General features: G+C 37.5%; 1 protein-coding gene and 1 pseudogene across 2 annotated transcripts in view; both read right to left on the bottom strand.

Annotated features, from left to right (window-relative positions):
• Positions 1–14,513, bottom strand: part of LOC122137800 (titin-like) — a 102,803-nt gene extending 88,290 nt beyond the window's left edge. For both annotated transcript variants that reach the window (XM_042726783.1, XM_042726784.1), the window contains exon 1: positions 14,390–14,513. In XM_042726783.1, coding sequence (XP_042582717.1) covers positions 14,390–14,420 — 31 coding nt within the window. In that variant the 5' untranslated portion in view covers positions 14,421–14,513. The remainder of the gene's footprint in view (positions 1–14,389) is intronic.
• Positions 1–19,609, bottom strand: part of LOC109048312 — a 138,394-nt pseudogene that overhangs the window by 91,567 nt on the left and 27,218 nt on the right.

The raw sequence follows: 19,609 nt of genomic DNA, 5'->3' as shown, positions 1-19,609 counted from the left end.
CCTCTGATGTCACATGGACTACTTTGAAGATGTTTTTATTACCTTTCTGGACGTGGACAGTATACCGTACATCAGAGGTGCCCAACCCTGCTCCTGGCGATCGACTGTCCTGCGAAGTTCAGCTCCAACCCTAATCAAACACACCTGAAGCAACTAATTAAGGTCTTCAGGCTCACTTAAATTAAAGGCAGGTGTGTTTGATTAGGGTTGAAGCTAAACAATGCAGGACAGTCGATCGCCAGGAGCAGGCACTTCCAACCCACACTTACATACATTCTCAATGGAGGGACAGAAAGCTCTCGGACTAAATCTAAAATATCTTATACTGTGTTCCGAAGATGAACGGAGGTCTCACGGGTTTGGAACGACATGAGGGTGAGTCATTAATGACATAATTTTGATTTTTGGGTGAACTATCCCTTTAACCACTGATTTCTAGTCATGTCCTCTTTTGGAAGACCAAACAAAGTATTTTCGCTTTTGCAAACAAAACACACAGCATCTTCACAACATGGCGGCGTGGCAGCAACAATAAAGTTATTCCTTCTTTCTTTGAGTGGACATTTGGGCATGTTATGCAAATCTTACCACATCATGACGTAGACATGTGGGGGGTGTTTAAAAGAGGCGTTTTAGGAGGGCGTGGACGAGTCTATGCATCATATGACCCCTTTAACTACTTCTTATACCAATATTTAAACAAATGTCTTCAAACTCATTAAACTCACATTATATCACATAAAAACAAAACAAACCAAACCATAGAAATTTCGAAACAATTCAAAACAAATAAAACCTCAAGATTCACTGGTTCACAAAGATCACCCCTCTTCTCTAAAAGGAGTTACAAGACAGCAGTTACTTAGTCCAGGAGACTCTTGTGTATCTTCAGCAGGATTCTTTATTGAGAACAAGCTGTTTGTCGCTGCAGTCATTCAGTCTAAAGCAGTGAAACACTGGAGTTTAATATACATTATAGAGAGCAGTTGTTACAGGTCAAGACACAAGCTTTTTTAACTTTAAAGCATGCAAAGCAGCAATGGGACGCTTGCCACAACTTCACAGACTGGAGCAGGACCACCAAAAGTCATCACAGACAAAAGGTGATCGTCTCAGGTTTGACTATCGATATGCAGAACAAGAACTGACAGAAGCCTCTCACTAGAAATGTTGCTTCAGCAGCTGCTATTACTGCTGCTTTCCTGTCAAAAAAAAATATAAGAAAACAGAGACTCTTAAATCTGATATTAGACAGGGTTTCTAAGAAGGGGAAGTAAATAAAATTGACATGCACATGTTGCTGGGCATCTTTTGCTCTTGTGGTAGTATTTTGAGGTTTATGAAACTAAAGATGCAGAATAAAAATAACTATCTCCCCCGCTCTGGTTAAAACTATAGAGCAGAAATCAAACCACAACCACCAGCTCGACTCTTTTTTTTAGGCCTCTTAACACTTCTGTCATTTTCTCACTACAAGCAGCTTCTGAAGTTAGTCATGCACAAACAACAACGTGTCTTTTTAATTTTTTATTTTTTTTACTACCTACGGCCTCAGAAAAATGAGGCCCACTATATAGAAACAACCAACAAAATGCTGTGACTTCCATTACAGTACATCTACAAACCACAGCACTGACAGAAACATCTGCAGAACTCACTTTGACTGAACACTGAGGGACGTTTCCATTTTTGTGGTATTTCAAATCTCGGCAAACATAAACAAATTAGAATAAATCAGACACATAAGGATTACATATTTATAAATATGCAATCTGTAAGGTTGGAAGAACCTCAGACACTTTGATCTCCTGAGATATGAACAATACAAACAGAGTGAATTAACATCTGTTTCCACATCTCACTGAGAGAAGATGCAGGAAAGCTTCTTTCTCACATATTCTTCCTTCATATTTGTCCCTTCTGCTCCACAACTGTACTTAGACTGTAAAGGCCAAAAGGGAAATTCTGTTTACATCAACTGGTTGTTGTTCAGCCAACCTAAATTTTGGTGGGCCTGTTTATTGTAATAATAATCTAGCTAAGTGTACATGAGAAACCATGACATGACTATACCAAAACTCAGTGGTGGAGGTAACGAATTACAACTACTCACGTTACTGTAATTAAGTAGTTTTTTTTTTTTTTTTCGGGTAGGCTGCTTGTACTTTTTTGAGTATATTTTTAAAACTGTACTTTTACTACTTAAGTGGGTAAATTGCCCTAATGTGGGACATTTTTTTGCATTTCAGATTTCTGTGACATATTGCGATGTGTAACCAAAACATCAAATCCACACCTAATACCATTTTAAAAACCCCAGGATGTGTCCTAAATAAATCAAAAGAGAAAATGCAGATAACACATTCATAAAAGAAATGATAGATATATTAGTGTTCTTATTGCAAGTCGTCTGAGAAAATCTGCAGCTTCCTAATGTGGCACAGATGTGCTCCTAGTGTGGGACAGTGATATGTCTATGATCAAAGGCACCTTTCATGTAGAATAGTCAAATCTTAAAAGTTAGTATTTATCTTAGTTATGGATGGATAAAATACGAATAATCAAACATCATCAGATAAATAATACAATATTAGAATTTTGATGCATTTATTATAAAGACATTAAGCAACTATTATCATAGACCTGTGTTATGTAGATAGAATTCCTGACCGTTCTCTAGTTCGACAAACACATACAACCACAGCAGGCATAACCTAGGCCTATTTGAAGGCAAAATATAAAACCACAGGCTTTAGGTTAAGTCAAGTTTAACTTTAGGCTAGATCAACCTTGATTCAGAATTCATGAACGTCCTGTGAACTGTTAAAACATTTAAGACCAATTTGCCTAATGCTTTCTCTTTTACTAAACAAACACATAATGTCTTTTTGAAAACCTCTAGCAGCTAGCCTGCACAAACCTTGAGAACTACCTGAATAAAAACCACCTACAGAGGTTAACTCATTACATCTCTGAAAACAAGCAGTCTTTTGCATGTCAAGACACCAGCATCTATCATCTATAATCCTATCTGCAGTATCAGAATTCTAATATTGCATAACAACACTAAAACCCTGTAAATAATCATTTTTGCTCCACAAACCATGCCCCTCCACACATTTTTGACTGACTGAAGTACTGTCCCAGATTAGGCTAATCATACTGTCCCACTTTACAAAACCATATTTCCTAAAGTGGGACAGTAGGAAATTTGATTAAAATATAAAATATTTAGTTTATACATACAAAGTTATACTATTTTTTTTTTTTTTTGATGGACAAACATTTAATAAGCACATTTGGCCAACAAGTAGCAAGTTTGTTTTGTTTAAAATGTATTTATACTCCTTAATATCAAGTTTGTCAAAACTCTGTGACTGACCTTTGGGTGGTCTTTACAGAATGTGCTTCCAGTTTGATGATTCCTCCACCCTCATTTATGAATGTACATTTGAGAGGTGATGTGATTTTGATCACATGACACCACAGCTTTGGTAACCCAGAGTTTCACCCAAGTACACCCGGCTGCAGCCTGCAGATCGAGGCGGGGCTGCACCTGGGGCGGGGTTGCACGTGCAGCCCCGCCCCATACCTACTCTGATTGGTTTGATCGTCTTCATAGACATACATGATAGAAAATGTGTGTGTAGTTGGTGTAGGACAAAGTATGTTGATTAAAAAGCTGAAAAATGCTGTGCAGTTTTTACAAAGCCTTTACTATAATGCAGTTGTTTATTGTTAACTTGACTCACTATAATTGAATCAAGAGATGTTTACTGCAAGTTTAATCTGGACCAGTCAAATTCACAAATTAATCATTGGGACATTCAACAGCATTTAACGTGAAAGTACGTCGACTTATGCATTAAAACGGTGTTTTAAAAAGACCAAACTCTGTAAACAAATTATTAATAAAGCATTATATTCACAGACAAGCAGATATGAGCCCAGAATACGAACAAACACGAGTAATTACACGTTAAGCATTTTTCACCCATTACCTGCTTGTCTGTAAATAGAATGCTTTATTAAAAATGTTTACTGAGTTAGGTCAGCTTTTTAAAACACGTTTTAATGCATTACGCCACGTTAAGCATTTTCCTTTTAGTCTTATGGTTTTCTATGGGAGGAAAACGCTTAACGCGTGTCTAAACGCATTGCATTCTTATTCTGGACTCACCTGCTTGTCTGTGAATATAATACTTTATTAATAATGTGTTTACTGAGTTTAGTCTTTTAAAAACACCGTTTTAATGCATTATGCCACGTTAAACTTACAAACCCGATTCCAAAAAAGTTGGATTCCAAGGAATGGAATAATTTACAAATCTCATAAACTTATATTTTATTCACAATAGAATATAGATAACATCAAATGTTGAAAGCGAGACATTTTTAAATGTCATGCCAAATATTGGCTCATTTTGGATTTCATGAGAGCTACACATTCCAAAAAAGTTGGGGCAGGTAGCAATAAGAGGCCGGAAAAGTTAAATGTACATATAAAGAACAGCTGGAGGACCAATTTGCAACTTATTAGGTCAACTGGCAACATGATTGGGTATAAAAAGAGCCTCTCGGAGTGGCAGTGTCTCTCAGAAGTCCACATGGGCAGAGGATCACCAATTCCCCCAATGCTGTGGCGAAAAATAGTGGAGCAATATCAGAAAGGAGTTTCTCAGAGAAAAATTGCAAAGAGTTTGAAGTTATCATCATCTACAGTGCACAATATCATCCAAAGATTCAGAGAATCTGGAACAATCTCTGTGCGTAAGGGTCAAGGCCGGAAAACCATACTGGATGTCTGTAATCTTCGGGCCCTTAGACAGCACTGCATCACATACAGGGATGCTGCTGTAATGGAAATCACAACATGGGCTCAGGAATACTTCCAGAAAACATTGTCGGTGAACACAATCCACTTTGCATTAGACAAGAATGGGACAACATTCCTATTCCTAAACTTGAGCAACTTGTCTCCTCAGTCCCCAGACGTTTGCAGACTGTTATAAAAAGAAGAGGGGATGCCACACAGTGGAATGGAATAGGAATGTTGTCCCATTCTTGTCTAATACAGGCTTCTAGTTGCTCAACTGTCTTAGGTCTTCTTTGTCACATCTTCCTTTTTATGATGCGCCAAATGTTTTCTATGGGTGAAAGATCTAGACTGCAGGCTGGCCATTTCAGTACCCGGATCCTTCTTCTACGCAGCCATGATGTTGTAATTGATGCAGTATGTGGTCTGGCATTGTCATGTTGGAAAATGCAAGGTCTTCCCTGAAAGAGACGACGTCTGGATGGGAGCATATGTTGTTCTAGAACTTGGATATACCTTTCAGCATTGATGGTGCCTTCCCAGATGTGTAAGCTGCCCATGCCACACGCACTCATGCAACCCTAACCATCAGAGATGCAGGCTTCTGAACTGAGTGCTGAAAACAACTTGGGTTGTCCTTGTCCTCTTTAGTCTGGATGACATGGCGTCCCAATTTTCCAAAAAGAACTTCAAATTTTGATTCGTCTGACCACAGAACAGTTTTTTGCTTTGCCAAAGTCCATTTTAAATGAGCCTTGGCCCAGAGAAAACGCCTGCGCTTCTGGATCATGTTTAGATATGGCTTCTTTTTTGACCTATAGAGTTTTAGCTGGCAACGGTGAATGGCACGGTGGATTGTGTTCAGTGACAATGTTTTCTGGAAGTATTCCTGAGCCCATGTTGTGATTTCCATTACAGTAGCATTCCTGTACGTATGTGATGCAGTGACGTCTAAGGGCCCGAAGATCACAGGCATCCAGTATGGTTTTCCGGCCTTGACCCTTACGCACAGAGATTGTTCCAGATTCTCTGAATCTTTGGATGATATTATGCACTGTAGATGATGATAACTTCAAACTCTTTGCAATTTTTCTCTGAGAAACTCCTTTCTGATATTGCTCCACTATTTTTCACCACAACATTGGGGGAATTGGTGATCCTCTGCCCATCTTGACTTCTGAGAGACACTGCCACACTGAGAGGCTCTTTTTCAGTGGTGGACGAAGTACACAAATCAAGTACTTGAGGAAAAGTACAGATACGTATAATAAAATATTACTTCAGTAAAAGTAAAAGTACTCCTTTTTCAATTTTACTTAAGTGAAAGTACAAAAGTACTAAATTTTTTATGTACTTAAGTAAAAAAGTACTGATAGATAGATTTATTTTCCAATTTTATATAGGCTACTTCATTTAATTTTATATTAGCACATATTTTTTATAATCCTATACTGCTCAGAATGCCTGGGAATTTCCCAAAATAACCACTATCTTGGAGTCAAGATATATTTTTGTTGTTGATATGGACTATGTTGACGAGAGTAATGTTCACTGTGAAGCATACACTGTGATGTACCTGAGAGAAAACAGAGTTGACCATCTGAAAGTGTTTTAAAGTTTGTTGTTTTGCAGAACATCACAGTTATATATGACATGAGAATAAGGCCTTTAGTTAGGAAGAACATTTTAAGGAAAATATAATTATATAAAGATTTTTTTCTTCTCAAACCATGTCTGTGGTGTAAAAACACCGCTGGCCAAATGCCACCAGAGGGCATCACTTCCCACTTTGATAATTACTGTATTTAAAATGTTCTGCGCTTGTTAGCTGGACAGTTAGCATAAGCTAACAATATTTAAAAAAAAAAAAAAAAATAATAATAATAATAATATATATTTCAGTATGGTTATGAAGAAACATTCATAGGCTATCTGTCTACTCTGCTAGTTAATCCAAACAATATAAAGATTTATACTGTTGATAAACTATGTAAAAACAGACATCACACGTAGCGCTTTAATAAAACTGTCAACGTTACGGCAGCGGGGAATTTGAAAGGGCATGAGTTATTTTATTTAATCTGTGTTATTTTAATGTTTCCTTTTTTTACCTAAAACATGACACGGATGTTGATGTGTCTGCATTCAAGCATTTCAGTGGACTTAAATAGTTCACTCTTTACAGCAGATTTAGTTCACAAACAACTGACAGTTTTGACCTTAATATGGTTTTCAGTTACAATAATTAATCCTGAAATTCGACATAAGTAACTTACTGTTAGCAGCATCAGACGCGCACCCGCTCTCAAGATCTCCCGGTTCTTACTTGTGAATTCAGTTCACTGGAGACTCGCACTAAATGGTTCATTTGAATCAGTGAGTTGTCGACTCGAGAACAGCTGCAATCGGATCATTCTAATTCGTAAACGAATCGTTTGGTGCGATTTGCGAACCGATTTAAAAGGTTCATTGAAAAGACTCAGTTCGTTCTTGAATCAGAAACTGCTTCTGCGTCTCGGAACACGTGATAAGGAGTAACGATATGTTTTATGAAATGTAGTGAAGTAAAAAGTACGATCTTATGCTTTGGAATGTAGTGAAGTAAAAGTAAAAGTTACTCAAAATAAAACTACTCCAGTAAAGTACAGATACTTGAAAAATTAACTTAAGTACAGTAACGAAGTAAAGCTACTCCGTTACTGACCACCACTGCTCTTTTTATACCCAATCATGTTGCCAGTTGACCTAATAAGTTGCAAATTGGTCCTCCAGCTGTTCCTTATATTTATATTGAACTTTTCCGGCCTCTTATTGCTACCTGTCCCAACTTTTTTGGAATGTGTAGCTCTCATGAAATCCAAAATGAGCCAATATTTGGCATGACATTTAAAAACTTCTCACTTTCAACATTTGATATGTCATCTATGTTGTATTCTGAATAAAATATAAGTTTATGAGATTTGTAAATTATTCCATTCCTTTTTTACTCTCAATTTGTACAGTGTGATAAAATATAACTTAATTCCCACCATATTTCTGATATTATCTATCAATCTAATCTGATTAATTTGATCGTTCACTTTTATTTTAAATCCGTGAGTGCAGTGCACCTGCATCGCGTTAGCACTCGTTAGCTTGTCATTAGCGTTTCCATTTGTGCCTATCACTGTTTTCTTTCCTCCTCTCCTTTCTCTCGTTACTCTCTCTCTCTCGGTTTTCACAAGTTCATCAAACAACTGTGGTAAGAATCTTTCATCAAGCACGGTGAGTAATGGTTTCTCCTGCTATTGTTATTTGCACTGCTTGCCACATGTATAGTTTATCTATCTCTGTCGGTGATGAGGGATTCACATGTGATAAATGCAGGGAAATAGTTAGACTGACAGAGAAGATTTCAGAATTAGAGACACACATCCAAACTTTAATTGAGGACAGTAAGAATGTGAGGGCTCTAGATATGGCTTTGGATGCGTCTAGCTCAGGGAGTCCTGTACATTGTTCGGTTTCGGTAACAGGGCCTTTGCAGCAGGGCAACTGGGTGACTGTGAGGCGGCATAGTCGTGGGTCTAAACACCACTCTTCTGTTCCGATCAAAACATTAAACAGGTTCTCCCCACTCAGTGATGCACCCACTGAGAAACCTGATGAAAGTGCTCTAGTTATTGGCGATTCTATTGTACGGAACGTGAAAAATAGAGACCCCAGCCACCATAGTCCAATGTTTACCAGGAGCCAGAGCGCCTGACATCTTAGCAAATTTAAAAGTGCTGGCTAATGCTAAACGTAAATACAGTAAGATTGTTATTCACGCCGGTGCTAATGATGTTCGACTTCGCCAGTCGGAGATCACTAAAAATAAGATTAAAGAGGTGTGTGAACTTGCAAGCATTATGTCAGACACTGTAATATGCTCTGGTCCCCTCCCTGCTTACCGTGGTAATGAGATACATAGCAGACTGTCATCACTCAATGGGCTGGATGTCTAAGTGGTGCCCGCAGAATAACATAGGTTTCATAGACAATTGGACAAGCTTTTGGGGCAGACCTGACCTGTTGAAAAGAGATGGTCTTCATCCCTCCTGGGGTGGTGCCGCTCTTCTTTCTAGAAATATGGCACATAGTCTTAGAGTTTGTACCTGACTAACCAATGCCCAGGTCAGGAAGCAGACAGACTGGCTAAACCGACCGTCTGCTAGCCACCTCCAGTCACAAAAGTCAGTTAATTCTCAGCACATAGAGACTCTTTCACCTAGATATCACACCATAGAGACTATGTCTGTTCCCCGGGGCTAGAAAATACAAAAAACGTCCAAACCAATTTAAGAGCAACAATTTAATTGAGGTTCAACAAATAAAAAAACAGATGCAATACGGATAAACAAATGATAAAGCTTGGCTTATTGAATATCAGGTCCCTTTCTACGAAAGCACTTTTTGTAAATAATATGATCACTGATCATAATCTAGATGCGCTCTGTTTGACAGAAACCTGGCTAAAACCTGATGATTATATTATTTTAAATGATTCTACACCCCAAGATTACTGTTATAAACATGAGCCACGTCCAAAAGGTAAAGGGGGAGGTGTTGCTTCAATTTATAACAATGTTTTCAGGATTTCTCAGAGGGCAGGCTTCAAGTATAACTCGTTTGAAGTATTGGTGCTTAATATAACATTATCCAGAGAAACAAATGTTAATGATAAATCCCCTGTGATGTTTGTACTGGCTACTGTATACAGGCCACCAGGGCACCATACAGACTTTATTAAAGAGTTTGCTGATTTTACATCCGAGCTAGTGCTGGCTGCAGATAAAGTTTTAATTGTTGGTGATTTTAATATCCATGTTGATAATGAAAAAGATGCATTGGGATCAGGATTTATAGACATTCTGAACTCTATTGGGATTAGACAACACGTCTCAGGACCTACCCATTGTCGAAATCATACTCTAGATTTAATACTGTCACATGGAATTGATGTTGATGGTGTTGAAATTATGCAGCCAAGCGATGATATCTCAGATCATTATTTAGTTTTGTGCAAACTTCATATAGCTAAAAACTGAAAATTCCACTTCTTGTGTTACAAGTATGGTAGAACCATCACTTCTACCACAAAAGACTGCTTTGTAAGTAATCTTCCTGATGTATCCCAATTCCTTAGCATATCCAAAACCTCAGAAAAACTTGATGATGTAACAGAAACTATGGACTCTCTCTTTTCTAGCATTTTAAATACAGTTGCTCCTTTACGCTTAAGGAAGGTTAAGGAAAAGAGTCTGACACCGTGGTGTAATGAGCACACTCGCACCCTAAAGAGAGCAGCCCGGAAAATGGAGCGCAGCTGGAGGAAAACAAAACTAGAAGTATTTCGTATTGCTTGGAGGGAAAGTAACCTATCTTACAGAAAAGCATTGAAAACTGCTAAATCTGATTACTTTTCGTCTCTTTTAGAAGAAAAACAAACATAACCCCAGGTATTTATTCAATACAGTGGCTAAATTAACAAAAAATAAAGCATCAACAAGTGTTGACATTTCTCAACATCACAGCAGTAATGACTTTATGAACTACTTTACTTCTAAAGTCGATACTATTAGAGATAAAATTGTAACCATGCAGCCATCAGCTACAGTATCACATCAGACAGTTCACTATAGATCCCCTGAGGAACAGTTCCACTCATTCTCTACTATAGGAGAGGAAGAATTGTATAAACTTGTTAAATCATCTAAACCAACAACATGTATGTTAGACCCTATTCCATCTAAGCTCCTAAAAGAGGTGCTTCCAGAAGTCATAGATCCTCTTCTGACTATTATTAATTCCTCATTGTTATTAGGTTATGTCCCAAAATCCTTCAAACTGGCTGTTATTAAGCCTCTCATCAAAAAAACCACAACTTGACCCCAAAGAACTAGTTAATTATAGACCGATCTCGAATCTCCCTTTTCTTTCAAAGATACTAGAAAAAGGTAGTATCCTCACAATTATATTCCTTCTTATAGAAAAATGGCATCTGTGAGGATTTCCAGTCAGGATTTAGACCGTATCATAGTACTGAGACTGCTCTCACAATATTCACAAACAAACACCACAAAACATCTGATCGTGGTTGTATCTCTCTATTAGTGCTATTGGATCTTAGTGCTGCGTTCGACACTATTGACCACACTATTCTTTTGCATAGACTAGAACACTTTGTTGGCATAAATGGAAGTGCATTAGCATGGTTTAAATCGTACTTATATGATCGCCATCAATTCGTAGCAGTGAATGAAGAGGTATCATATCGTTCACAAGTGCAGTATGGAGTACCGCAAGGCTCAGTACTAGGGCCGTTACTCTTCACGCTTTACATGTTTCCCTTGGGAGATATCATCAGGAAACACGGTGTTAGCTTTCACTTGTTATGCTGATGATACTCAGCTCTATATTTCTTCGCGGCCTGGCGAAACATACCAATTTGAAAAACTAACGGAATGCATAGTCGATATAAAAAACTGGATGACGAGTAATTTCTTACTGCTAAATTCTGAAAAAACAGAGGTGTTAATTATAGGGCCAAAAAGCTCTGCATGTAATGACCTAGAACGCTGTCTAAGCCTTGATGGCTGCTGTTCTGTCAATTCTTCGTCATCAGTTAGGAACCTAGGTGTGCTATTTGATAGCAACCTTTCCTTAGAAAGCCACGTTTCTAGCATTTGTAAAACTGCATTTTTCCTATCTCAAAAATATATCTAAATTACGGCCTATGCTCTCAATGTCAAATGCAGAAATGTTAATCCATGCGTTTATGACCTCAAGGTTAGACTATTGTAATGCTCTATTGGCTGGGTGTTCTGCACGCTTAGTAAACAAACTCCAGTTAGTCCAAAATGCAGCAGCTAGAGTTCTTACTAGAACCAGGAAGTATGATCATATTAGCCCGGTCCTGTCAACACTGCACTGGCTCCCTATCAAACATCGTATAGATTTTAAAAATCTTGCTTATTACTTATAAAGCCCTGAATGGTTTAGCACCTCAGTATTTGAATGAGCTCTTGTTACATTATAGTCCTCCACGTCCGCTCCGTTCTCAAAACTCTGGCAATTTGATAATACCTAGAATATCAAAGTCAACTGCGGGCGGCAGATCCTTCTCCTATTTAGCGCCCAAACTCTGGAATAATCTACCTAACATTGTTCGGGAGGCAGACACACTCTTGCAGTTTAAATCTAGATTAAAGACCCCTCTCTTTAACCTGGCTTACACATAACATACTAATACACTTCTAATATCCAAATCCGTTAAAGGATTTTTAGGCTGCATTAATTAGGTAAACCGGAACCGGGAACACTTCCCATAAGACCCGATGTACTTGCTACATCGTTAGAAGAATGGCATCTACGCTCATATTAGTCTGTTTCTCTCTTACTCCGAGGTCACCGTAGCCACCAGATCCAGTCTGTATCCAAGTCAGAGGGTCACTGCAGTCACCCGGATCCAGTATGTATCCAGCCCAGATGGTGGATTAGCACCTAGAAAGGACCTCTACAGCCCCTGAAAGACAGCGGAGACCAGGACTAGAGCCCCGAGACAGATCCCCTGTAAAGACCTTGTTTCAGACGACCACCGGGACACAAGACCACAGGAAACAGATGATTTTCTGCACAATCTGACTTTGCTGCAGCCTGGAATTGAACTGCTGGTTTCGTCTGGTCAGAGGAGAACTGGCCCCCCAACTGAGCCTGGTTTCTCCCAAGGTTTTTTTCTCCATTCTCTCACTGATGGAGTTTTGGTTCCTTGCCGCTGTCGCCTCTGGCTTGCTTAGTTGGGGACACTTCATTTACGGCGATATCGTTGACTTGATTGCAAATTATTGCACAGATACTATTTAAACTGAACTGAGCTGCATGATGACATCGCTGAATTCAATGATGAACTGCCTTTAACTGTCATTTTTGCATTATTGACACTGTTTTCCTAATTAATGTTGTTCAGTTGCTTTTGACGCAATCTTTTTTGTTTAAAGCGCTATATAAATAAAGATGACTTGACTTGACTTGACAGTGTCCCAACTTTTTTGGAATCGGGTTTGTAGAATGGAAATCATCTTGGAAGGAAACTTTGTAATGGATTAATTGACAATGTATTTATTTATTTATTTTTGTTTAGGTCAAGTTATTTATTTTTCATTGGCTCAAGTTATAGAATATAGATGTGAATCATTAACTTAACTTTCTTTAATTGGATGAATAAAAAACATTTTTACAGTGTGGAACATGTTCATATGTTAATAGGGCCTTTCGCACCGCTGGAACCTTTTCATAGTACCAGAACTAATTGTGGAACTACCCACTTTTGGGGATTTTCGCACCGCAGGAACTAGGTGTGATTTTAGTACCGGACTGCCTTTTTCAAGAACCAAACTGGCTCCTACTCCGGAGCAGGGTCTAACCAGCACAACTGGTACTAACCGTAATGTAAGTAGACATTGATTGGCCAGACGCATTCGAAACGCTCTCACCCGCCATCATTTAAAACACTGTAACATACTGTAAACATTGTGTCAACTTATTTTGCAAGTATGGTGAACAGTGATAAATGTACGGATGCTGAAGTGCAGGCACTTGTAGCACTGTCAGTTGTTGTTGGAGATTCTTAGTCTTCTTTTCTGTTCTTTCAATCGCTTTACGTATACGTCTACATTCCATGTTCATTATTGTGAAACCCGCGAGACACAACACAGACACAGCTCCGATCACAGCGTCCTCCATCCTCCTGTTGTTAACGTTGTTCTTTGTTAACGATGTTGAACGACGCACACAAATGACATCACTGTCGACTGGCTTGCGTCACTTACTAGTACACACTGTCTGTGCGAATGCAACCCTTTAAATGGTACTAGGAAATAGTTCACGCAAAATCCTCCCAGTACTTTAGTACTGTACATTTAGTTCTGGAAATAAAGCGGTGCGAAAGGCCTTGATGATGAAATACAGCTGTGGTTTGTCTGCTGAGAATGTGAGAACTGACTTCACACATTTTTTTTTGGCAGATGTCACTTGTTTGATATATTGTTTAATGCAATGAAATTCAATCATTTTTAAGTGTGATTTTTGGACCACTATATGGACGATTCATTTTCAATAAGAGGGACAGAAAGAATGAAAAGTGATCGAGAAACTTGTGTGTTTCACCGCTCTTCTCAAACTCTCTGAATCTCTAACAGAGAAACTATTTAAAGATACAATACCATACAACACCAAACTCATATTAACACAAATACATCTGACTGAACTGAACTGCTGAAAATAAGAAGAAAGAGTATCACATCATAAACAGCAAAAGCACATGTCCACAGAGCCTCCATCTTTCACAAGCAGCACAGATAAATGCATGTTCTCTGAAACTCTGTCTCTGATCCACCACGCAAACATATCATCACAATTAATCTGAACAATAAAGAATACGATAAACAGCAAGATTCATAGAGCCTCCTACACACAATCATTAATTAATCTTCAGCTGAATACTGTTAATAACAGAAAAACTGAAGATAGAGTAGAATATAATGAAATACTCACAGAGCATGAGAGGCAGTGCACTGGACCCCATACTGACACATTAACAGACTGTTTTAACAGTGATGCGTCGCTAAATCAGACACTTCCTGCGTTTCACAGCTCAAGAAGAGATGAGGGAGGAGACACATCTCTACACAGAAACACAAAACAGGAAGAAAAAGAGATCCATTCTAAGATATTTAGCTGCTGTTTCAGTGCATGCAAGTTGTTTAAGCTGTTTTTTTTCTCTACTTGAAAAGACTGTTTCACAGAGAATGTCTTCAGTAATTGTTCTCACACTGCATTATTTTGTTGTTCACAGCCAGAGCAGCAATAATGTACAGTATGTGGAAAATAATGTGTTTTGAACCTTAAACCACATAAACACATTTCATTACACCAAATACACAAAATAATCTTCTTTTTAGCAACGTCACATGACCCCTTTAACACATGTTAGACTGCACCCCATAAACACAATCACGACTAGAGAGAAAAACACCTCCCCTTAAAGATATTTCACTTCTCTTTTGGTATGGTCACACTATCAGAGACAAAATATAAACATCAACACATGTATAAATGACTTAAAGGTGAATATACTGTCACACACAAGTGACAGATCAAGCCTATAACATGATATTGATTCAGACTAGATGGAGTGACGAGCCGCCACAACAATATTCAAAATGTTTATTTCTCTAAAAGGAGTAAATGTTGCTTCAGCAGCTGCTATTACTGCTGCTTTACTGTCAAATAAAATATAAGAAAACAGAGACTCTTAAATCTGATATTAGACAGGGTTTCTAAGAAGGGGAAGTAAATAAAATTGACATGCACATGTTGCTGGGAATCTTTTGCTCTTGGGGTAGTATTTTGAGGTTTATGAAACTAAAGATGCAGAATAAGAATAACTATCTTCCCCGCTCTGGTTAAAACGATAGAGCAGAAATAGAGCAGAAATCAATCTACAATCATCAGCTCAACCTTTATTAGGCCTCTTAACACTTCTGTCATTTTCTCTCCACACGCAGCTTCTAAAGTTAGCAATTTTTTTTTTACTATCTACGTCCTCAGAAAAATGAGGCCCACTATATAGAAACAACCAACAACATGCTGTGACTTCCATTACAAGGTACATCTACAAACCACAGCACTGACAGAAACATCTGCAGAACTCACTTTACTCAACATTCTTCCTTCATATTTGTCCCTTCTCCCCCCACAACTGTACTTAGACTGTAAAGGCCCAAAATATATAATAACAAAAATAATATAAATAAATATATAATAGTGGTCATGACCTCTGACTACAGATAATGTTGCTTTATTTTGCTCCAAATATGAGAGGAGAAAACACAAGCACGAGCTGCTCGTGCAGGAGCACAGACGTCATCGAGCTCATCGTCAAGGCAGTGTCCGCATCTAAGGAGAGGAGCGCTGTGTCTCTTCGTCTGAAGAAAGCGCGCGCTGCCGGTGGGGACTACTACGATGGGGACTAAATCCACCGGAGATAAAGCCCAGAAGAAGCAGCTGCTGACTAAAAGCCGCTCGGAAGAGCATCCGCCACCGGTGGAGCTTTATTACTGTTATGCCATGAAATGTTTAATACTACTACTACTACTACTACTACTACTACTAATAATAATAATAATAATAATAATAATAATAATAATAATAATAACAATATAATTTTTTTATTATTTAATCTCCACAATAAGCAATGCAAGACCGAACTCGACTCGGATTAGACGTAACAAGTGACGTTTAGTAGAACCGCCCCATGCTCGTGGTTTCACCTAGGCCTTTAGAAGAATAAGATCCCCTCTCCTTTGATTTTCTCAGATGATCTTCGTTTGTGTGAGTTGAAAAGAGAGTGTGGACATGTCTGGAAGAGGAAAGGGCGCTAAGCGTCACCGGTATGGAATGCCAAGTCTGCCAAAATAAAAAATATATAAATACATAAATAAATATACAAATAAATGTAAAAAAGAAAAAAAAAATAAATATATATATAAATAAATATACATAGAAAAGCAAAAAAACGAAAATAAATAATTATTTATACATTTATTTCCTTATTTATGTATATATTTATTTTTTTCCATATTTATTTATTTCTTCTTTTATTCATTTATACATTTATTCATTTATACATTTATTTATTTCTACATTTATTTATTTTTACATTTATTTATTTCTACATTTATGTTTTTCTACATTTATTTATTTATTCATTTATTTCTTCCTACATTTCTTCCTGCGTAGGGTAATGAGGAGGGCGTGGTTTACCCTCAGACATAGCAATCGAGCTCAGAGTAACCGAAGGCGAAGGGTTGAGGCCACAGTGACACCCTGTGGCGAAATACAATAAGTATCACTGACGTTGATACGGTCTGTGACTGCGAGGTATATGGTTAAAATCTTACTGTGTGACATGGATATGCTCGTCTTTATTCCGGACATGGTCGTAGAACATCGTTTGGTCTGGATTTGTAAAATGTCCTGGGCTAACAAACATGAAACAGGGACTCTGAAAAAACGGAAAGCGCTTTATTTTTTTCCATTTTTCGGTCAAAACTCACGGAAAGGAAGCAGGGCACAAAGGCGACAGTGAAGTCAACCGCAAGCATATTGACCAATGCTTTTGAAACGAGACCATTGCATTTAAATGTAGCCTAATTTCCAAAAACAATACTGACAGCACCAGCCTTATTAAATGTATGAACGTCACGTTAATCCACATCGATAAATTCAGTTAGAGGATAAAGACTGTAGCCTATAGGGCAGTTAGCCTACCACTAAAATCCAACCAGATCTTCATCAGAGCCATCAATACAGAAGAGATCTGAATGCATTTACACAGCAATTAGCCTACAAGTGCATACAAATATTATGAAGTGTCTTACGCCTACATTTTGAAGACATAAATATGACATGATGGAATCAATGAAGTGATAGCCTACGTTTTAATATGAACTAAAACAGACACCAGGGGTGGCAGAAAGTCACTGTCTTAATGAGTGAGTTCAATCCACTCGTTTGATACACCGAATCACAAAACAACTCGACGTGTTGAAGCGATTTGTTTCTGATCATTTATATTTAGGCCTATGCGTTATCTAAATAATTATAATAGACTAATAATAATAATAATAATAATAATAATATAAGAATAATAATAATAAATAAATGACCAAATGCTCAAAAAAGTTGGCAGAGAGGGGTCATGTTCGGGGAAACCACATAATTGTTGATAGGCTATATTTTTCGGGGCCATGGGTTTAATGCGCAAACCTGCGTGACCATATAGCAACTATTCAGAAATGAAAATAACGAATGCATTAATATTTTGTTTTGAATTTAAGAAAAGTCCATTGAATATTTACAGGTTTTATCTCGTTATTATTTTCAGAATAGTAACGTCTTTGTAACCAACAACAGTGATCAAAAATCTCTATCTAATAGGCTACTTCAAAGATCAAATCAAATTATATATTGTAAAAGTTTTTAACAAATTTATGTAGCCCAAAAACATAACAAAAAATAGTCTACATAACTTATTTAATTATTATTATTATTATCATTCTTTCTTTCTTTTTTATTATTATTATTATTAGGCTATTGTTATCATCATCATGCAGCAGCTGGCAAACCATAATGGAATCTATTTAAAGGGAATGATTGTGGTGGGGCGTTTGGTCAAACTATTGCAGTGATAGCCTACTGCGAATATAGACGGTTTCAACGGCATCAACATAAACAAACGTTAATGCGCGTACAGTGAGCGCTTTTGTGGACCTAACTTAACTTCCGGTAGACTCCAAATAGAATCAATAACAACAGTCAAGTCCCTCTAGAGTAGATATTTTTTGATAACAAACAAAATATGTTTGCTGCGTGGATCAGGCGGACTTAATGAATATGCAAATTCATTCTTTTCCAGCAGGAGATGTTTTAAAGCATAGACATAAAGCGCGAGAAATAGAGGTTTTCCCCAGTAACAGCTGTAAACAAAGCAGAGCTGGTATGCTCATACGCTGCTATCAGGCATATAACATGCAAGTCCTACTTCAGAAATACAGCGATATAAAAACAACTGTGCCTCGTTTTGATATTTAAACATAAATGTAAGGAATTATTATTATTAAACGTGCAGTACGTTACGTAATGTTTACGTTACTCATGTTTATTTAACGAAGCCTTTTTGAAAATCGATCAGTTTTAAAAATTGTGTTGACTCTCCAAAATAAAATAAATGTATGGGAAACACATCCCGCAGCACAACCACCTGAGCCCAACTCCAGTCTAACTCATCACCTTGGCTTTAACTGCGTTTGTAGATGGCACCGCAGCCAGACCGATATAAACACAGACCGGAAGTTAACTTAGGTCCAGGCGCGTGCGCCCGATGAAACCGTCTATAACGGGTTGAAATAAAAGGACGGCGCCGTCCACAGAGACATTTCTATGTGCACTATTTCATCCGTGAAAACCTTAGTCCCCTGGCTATCATGTCAGAATCTGCAATTCAAAACAAAATAACACTAACACAACAGCAAATTCAGCAGCTTTTAGATATTGTTGTTGGTCCGACTTTGTCAAGACAAACCCGACGGAGCTCAGCCCCGAAATTCAACTGCTGTCGCCCTTCTCTTTCTTTACTTTCCGCTGTAGCTGTTGGGTCCGTGTATATTTTGGTCATTCGATTTTCTATTTAAAAAATTAATAAAGATAAATGTTAAGAAACGGAAAACGAAAATTAGTTAATACGAAAATTTTCGTATTTTTGTTTGTGGGTAAAAAATGAGATTATGCTTTAATATTTGTTTGAATGTGCGGGTGTCGCTGAAACGCCCCTTTCATCCCTTCTGTACAGCACCGACAAGCGGCAACCGCAAGCTCAGTTCATTTTCACCAGGAGAGAAGCGGCAGACAGCAGAGTTTATTAATCCTGCGGATTCTTTGCTAGGGGTGCTTGCAAGCTTTTTATATATATATATATATATATATATATATATATTATATATATATATATATATATATATATAATATATATATATATATATATATATATATATATATATATATAATATATAATTCAAATGTCATTGAATAAATTAATTTCTGTTTGGTCAAAAAAAAAAAAAAATTTTAAAAAATATAAAAAAAAAAACACATACAGGCTATATATATATATATATATATATATTTTTTTTTTTTTTTTTTTTTTTTTGACCA

Source organism: Cyprinus carpio, chromosome B7 (genome assembly GCF_018340385.1).
Source record: "Cyprinus carpio isolate SPL01 chromosome B7, ASM1834038v1, whole genome shotgun sequence".
Classification (NCBI taxonomy): domain Eukaryota; kingdom Metazoa; phylum Chordata; class Actinopteri; order Cypriniformes; family Cyprinidae; genus Cyprinus; species Cyprinus carpio.
The sequence above is the reverse complement of the archived record's forward strand: the minus strand, read 5'-3'. Positions and strand labels throughout refer to the sequence as shown.